The sequence below is a fragment of the Hydra vulgaris genome, chromosome 10, assembly GCF_038396675.1.
Source record: "Hydra vulgaris chromosome 10, alternate assembly HydraT2T_AEP".
Taxonomy (NCBI): Eukaryota; Metazoa; Cnidaria; class Hydrozoa; order Anthoathecata; family Hydridae; genus Hydra; species Hydra vulgaris.
In genome coordinates this window covers 31,851,501-31,857,500 of record NC_088929.1, presented here as the reverse complement: position 1 = coordinate 31,857,500, position 6,000 = coordinate 31,851,501, and the positions used below count along the sequence as shown (strand labels likewise).

General features: G+C 29.9%; 1 protein-coding gene across 2 annotated transcripts in view; it reads left to right on the top strand.

The window, feature by feature from the left end:
- Positions 1-6,000, top strand: part of LOC100197512 (polycystin family receptor for egg jelly) — a 90,665-nt gene that overhangs the window by 17,680 nt on the left and 66,985 nt on the right. For both annotated transcript variants that reach the window (XM_065807790.1, XM_065807792.1), the window contains one exon: positions 3,931-4,138. In XM_065807790.1, coding sequence (XP_065663862.1) covers positions 3,931-4,138 — 208 coding nt within the window. The remainder of the gene's footprint in view (positions 1-3,930; positions 4,139-6,000) is intronic.

Below are 6,000 nucleotides of genomic sequence, written 5' to 3'. Positions count from 1 at the left end.
CAACTTCACCTAGAACTATTCTTTGTCTTCTATTATTTAGAAAAGCTTCCATCCATGTTAGAACTAAGCCATTAATACCATATGCATTTAATTTAGCAAAGACTCTTGTGAGGAACACTATCGAAAGCTTTAGCAAAGTCTAGCATTACTACATCAACAGGTATACCATCACTGTTGCACGAAGAAATAAAGTCAAGAGTTTCTAACAAATTTGTGGTAAAAGACTTTCCTTTTACAAAACCATGCTGTTGGATTGTTAGTAAATTGTTTTCGTCGAGATGTTTTTCAATTCTTTCTCTTATAATAGATTCTAATATTTTGCAAGGAATAGAAGTTTGTGAAATAGGTGTTACATTTGCTGACTTGAACTGGATTGGCAGTTGACTGGTTTTAAGTGATTCTCTAAATATAACAGTTAGTGGTAAAGTAAACGATGTAGCACAATTCTTGAGGACTATTGAACAAAGTTTATCAGCTCCAAGTTATTTATTGTCTTTGAGTGATTTAAGTTTAGATAAAACTAACTCAAAGCTAATATCATCAGGTTCAATATCCTTAAATTTAATTACATTATTTAATTCGAGATAAAAAGGTGGAAGATTTCCTTTTTCTTCAATAGTAAAGACATCCTGAAAATGCTTATTTAGGCAGTTAACAATTTCATTTGGTTCATGGGATAAATCGCCATCAGGCATTCTCATGGCCTTTATTGAGTCTTTTATTGAATTTGTACTGTTTAAATACTTATATAACAGTTTAGGATTAAGTTTAGAGGTTAACACTAGATTCTTTTCAAATAAAAGTCGAGCATATTATATTGTATATTTCTGTTTTAACTAATTTGCATAACTGTTTATATTCTTTGGTCAGTTTAACATCATTCCATCTGTGAGCACAATTTATGTATCTTAAATTTCTTTTTCTTCTTATTAACTGCTTGATTTCGTTATTAATCCAAGGAGTTGCTAAGCTTTTGATTCGTGAAATTTCTATGGTTGGAACAAACAAATTGCATGCTTTAGTGGTATAGTAAATTAATTCATTGTACATGTCTTGCACTGTCTTGTTTTCGTACAACTTCACCCAATCAATATTGGACATAAAATCAGAAACTTTATCAAATTTAGCTTTGCTATACAAAAACTTAAAGTTACTACAAGCTAATCTGCTAACATTATTTTTTAAGACGAATTTAAAGTAAATAATTTGATGACCTTTATTTATGTCACCAAGCACAAAACTTGGATCAACAGCATATACACTGCCAGATTCTGTTGTGAATATTAAATCTAGAACATTTAAGGTTGAGCCATTAGCCAATTGAAAAGTTGGTATGTTTATATGTTGATAGAGGAAAGTATCACTTAAAGTTTTATAGAATTTATGTTCTATGCCACTGTCATTTAAAATTGATGCTATACTACCAATTGACCATTTAATAGCTGGGAAATTGAAATCACCCATAATTAATACATCTTTAAAGGCATTAACATCAACATATCTTCTTGCTATTTTAAAAGTATTGTCAAAGTCTACCATATCAACAAAGTAGTTTAGTCTGTATAGACAACCAACTAGGTATTTATCTTGGCCAAAATAAACTACTGCCCAAACTTGTTCTATTTTGCTAATACTAAAATCTGTGTCAACCAGTTCGTATGAATCTATTGAATTTTTTAAATATAAGCATACACCGCCGCCTCTACGATCACCAGTTCTATCATATCTGTATATATTGTACCCAGGGATATTTACAATTGAGTTATTTTTGAACCATGTTTCGCTTACTCCAACAATTTTAGGACAATACAAACTAGTTACAATCTTTAATTCATCTAATTTATTTTCGAGTGAGGTAGCATTCAGATATATACAATTTAGTTCTGTTATCCTTTCAGGTGATAAAGGTGCTTTAAGTACAGTTTTGATTTTTCTTGAACTTTTGCAATTGGTTACCATGGATACCATATCGAAATGTAGAGTTTGTTTCAAGATTTGCATTAAGCCTGTTTCTTTCTTGTCTTAGATGGAGATCGAGTTGTCTTTCGGCTTCAGTTAGATCTGGACTTATATAAATCTGTTTATGATAGATACTGTTTCCTAATTTTTTTGCTGCTAAAAGAACAGGATTTCTAATAGATGGTTCATTCAGTTCAACTAAAATTGGACCAGGCTTTGTTTTATCTTTTGACCTAAGTCTTCTGGTATAAACTGGTTTAATATCTGCTTTGCCAATAAAATCAAAAACATCTGCTATCTTTTTTTCAACTTCATTTCTCTTATTTAAAAAATCTGTTTGAGTTGATTCTGGGATTCCAAAAACAATTAAATTTCTTTTTCTCTTCTCTCTATTATGAGGCTCATTTATGGTTGCATTAGCAACCACTAATTGTTCAGGTGGCTTTTGACCACTTTTGCTACCTTTTGTAACAATTTGCACCCATTCGTTGGTAATATTGGCTGAATTTACATTTTGCTTTGATTTACATAGGTCATCTTTCAAGCCATCAATGATTTTCAAATAATTTTTTTCTTTATCCTCAAGGTTTTTTATTTTGTTTGATAGTTCTAAGACATACTTGGAAATTTTACCGCACCACTCGTGTAACAGTTTTGAGGATGGAGAATGATTGCCCTGTCCAAAAGATGGCCAGTTTAATTGGTATAAAAAATTGCTTTCCAATTCCATCTTCTATCACTTTATCGGAAGACTACCACCCTAAACAGTGGATTACTTCCTGTACTGAACTTTTTACTTATTCTTGTAAACCTTATAACACAGGGACTTATTAACACAAATACTGTAAATAAGTTTAGATGTGTTTTTATATATATATATATATATATATATATATATATATATATATATATATATATATATATATATATATATATATATGTATATATATATATATATATATATATATATATATATATATATATATATATATATACATATATACAACCCTCGGAATTAGGGTCGGCATTAACTGCCGACCTGAAAGTGTTTGAGGTCGGCAAAAAATTGCCGACCTCATTTCTATGTTTTACGGTTAGACCTTTGTATCAAATAATTTTTGCCGACCTGACGCCGACCTCTAAAAGATTGAGGTCGGCAAATTATTGCCGACCTCAATTTTCCTAATTCCGAGGCTTGTATATATATATATATATATATATATATATATATATATATATATATATATATATATATATATATATATATATATACATATATATATATATATATTTATGTATATATATATTATATATATATATATATATATATATATATATATATATATACATATATATATATATATTTATGCATATATATATATATATATATATATATATATTATATATATATATATATATATATATATATATATATATATATACATATATATATATATATTTATGCATATATATATATATATATATATATATATATATATATATATATATATATATATATATATATATACCCAGCCAACTTTGCGCTTCAGAAACTAATTAAATTTCATGTTTTTTTAAGAACCACAAAAACCCAAATTTAAAAGACCACAATGTTTTAAAAAACATTCTGAATGTTTAAAGAAATATTCTGAAGGTTTTTATTTTTATTTTTTTACTGTAAAACATGTGCGGAGTGTTGCTACATCAATTATCTTATAGGCTGACTTGCAACAGAGTGCTGCTACATCGACTGAGGGTTTGGTTGGGGCAGGCAGTCTATCAAATAATTAATATATAGATACATGTATATACATATATATATAGATATATTAATATATATATATATATTTATATATATATATATATATATATATATATATATATATATATATATATATATATATAGATGTAGATATATACATTTACTGACTTTTTAACTTTTTTAAAATATTTATATGCATTTAAATTTAGATTGTGGTGGAGGCAAGGAATAGTTTATCATATGCTACAGCAAAAGCATTTATTACTGTAACTGATGAATATTCAGAAGGAAACATGTCATGTCACCATAATCAAAAGTTTGGTTTAGATGTTGAATGTTCTGGATATGTATTTAGGGGTTCACCTTTCATTTCATATTTTAATTTTGGTGATGGCCATGTGGAGCACATTGAGTCAAGTAATAATATTTTAATAAAGTATTATTAAATATTAAATATATAATAACTATTAATTATGTTAAAATTATGGTAAACTAATTAATAATATATTAATTTAATTAACAAATAATTATTTTTTAATAACTCACAACAAAGGTAAGGAATTACCATTAGGGTCATAAAAAGTTTTCTTGAAAAACTTTGTACAAACTTTTTTTTTTTTTTAAAGCCACAATTTTCACTAGTTTTTAAAAACATTTTTTTTTTTTTTTAACATCTTCGCTTCCAACAAGGCTGCAAGCAACCACTAATTAAAGTTGGAAGTTACTGAAAGAAAAAAGATGAAGATTGTAGAGCAAGATAACAATTGACAGACGACTTAAAGGATTGCAAATTATATGAATCAGGAAAGCAAGATGAAGGAAGCGAATTCCAAAGAGCGGATGTTCAAGGAAAAAAACTAGACGAATAAGCATTTTTGGAGCACTTAGGAACAGTCACAGAAAAAGGATGACACTTAATTGAATGACGAGTAAGACGAGAATGAATTTTAGTAGATAGCACAAGAGATGCTAGCTCTTTAGAGCAGTGCCCATTATAGTATTTGTAGAAAAGAGAATGAGAAGCAACATTACGACGATGTGATAATGGTTGGAGGTTGGCTACAAGAGCAGGTTCAACTATGTTTACAATGCGTTTTTGCACCTTGTCTAAAAGAGAAAGGGCATCATTAGAAGATCCGCCCCAAATATGGCAACAGTATTCCATACAAGACCGGATTTGAGATTTATAGAGATAGAGAATAGAATCCGAAGTAAGAAAGTGACGAGCTCGATAAAGAGATGCAACCTTAGCAGACGCTAATTTTGCAACTGATTTGATATATGATTTCCGAGAAAGATTGGAAGTAAGAGTTAATCCTAGAAGATGAAGAGTAGGTACTCATCAAGTACATCACCGTTCATAAATATAGGAAGATCTAAATTATTGCGATAACAATTGGCTAAAAAAAATTGAGTTTTATCTGAATTAAAGTTCACCAGCCACTGTGAGCCCCATGCTGTAGCAGAAGTGAGATCGTTTTCAAGCTCAAATGCCCCCTCCAAGCAATCAGAGGGTGTTGGTTTCTTATCACGACAAGAATAAATGGTAGTATCATCAGCAAACAATGCCACCTTAGAGAATATCTGGAAGATCATTAATGTAAATTAAAAAGAGTATAGGGCCAAGGATAGAACCTTGAGGAACCCCTGAAGTTACAGAATAAGAAGAAAAGTGTTGTCCATCGAGGACAACTTTTATGCTACGATTGGAAAGGAAGGATTCAATGATCTTAAATATGTTGCCGGATACACCATAAGAAGAAAGCTTATGGAGAAGACCAGCATGCCAAACTTTATCAAAACGCTTTTGAAATGTCAAGAGCGATGACCTTAACCTCTCCACCTTTATCTAATGCACGATAAAACCTGTCAGTTATTACTGTTAGCAAATCAGCTGTAGAACGAGAAGATCGAAATCCATATTGATGATCAGAAAGTAAGTTATTAGATTCAGGATGAGAAATTAAGTGTTTGTTAATTAAAGATTCAAAAACCTTGCTTATGATAGGAAGAAGACTTATGGGACGGTAGTTAGACGAATCAGATCGATCTCCAGAATTTTTGAAGATAGGGATAACAGATGCGGCTTTTCAGACTGGAAAACAAGACTCTGATAAGCACTTGTTGAGAGTGTAGACGACAGCTTCGGAGAACACTTCTGCAAGACAATAAAAGGTATGTTGTCCGGGCCACAAGCTGTAGAGTCTAGGCAGGAAATTACTTTAGATACAGATGCTGGAGTGATATGAATGTCAAGCAATGGATTAACCTGTTTGTTA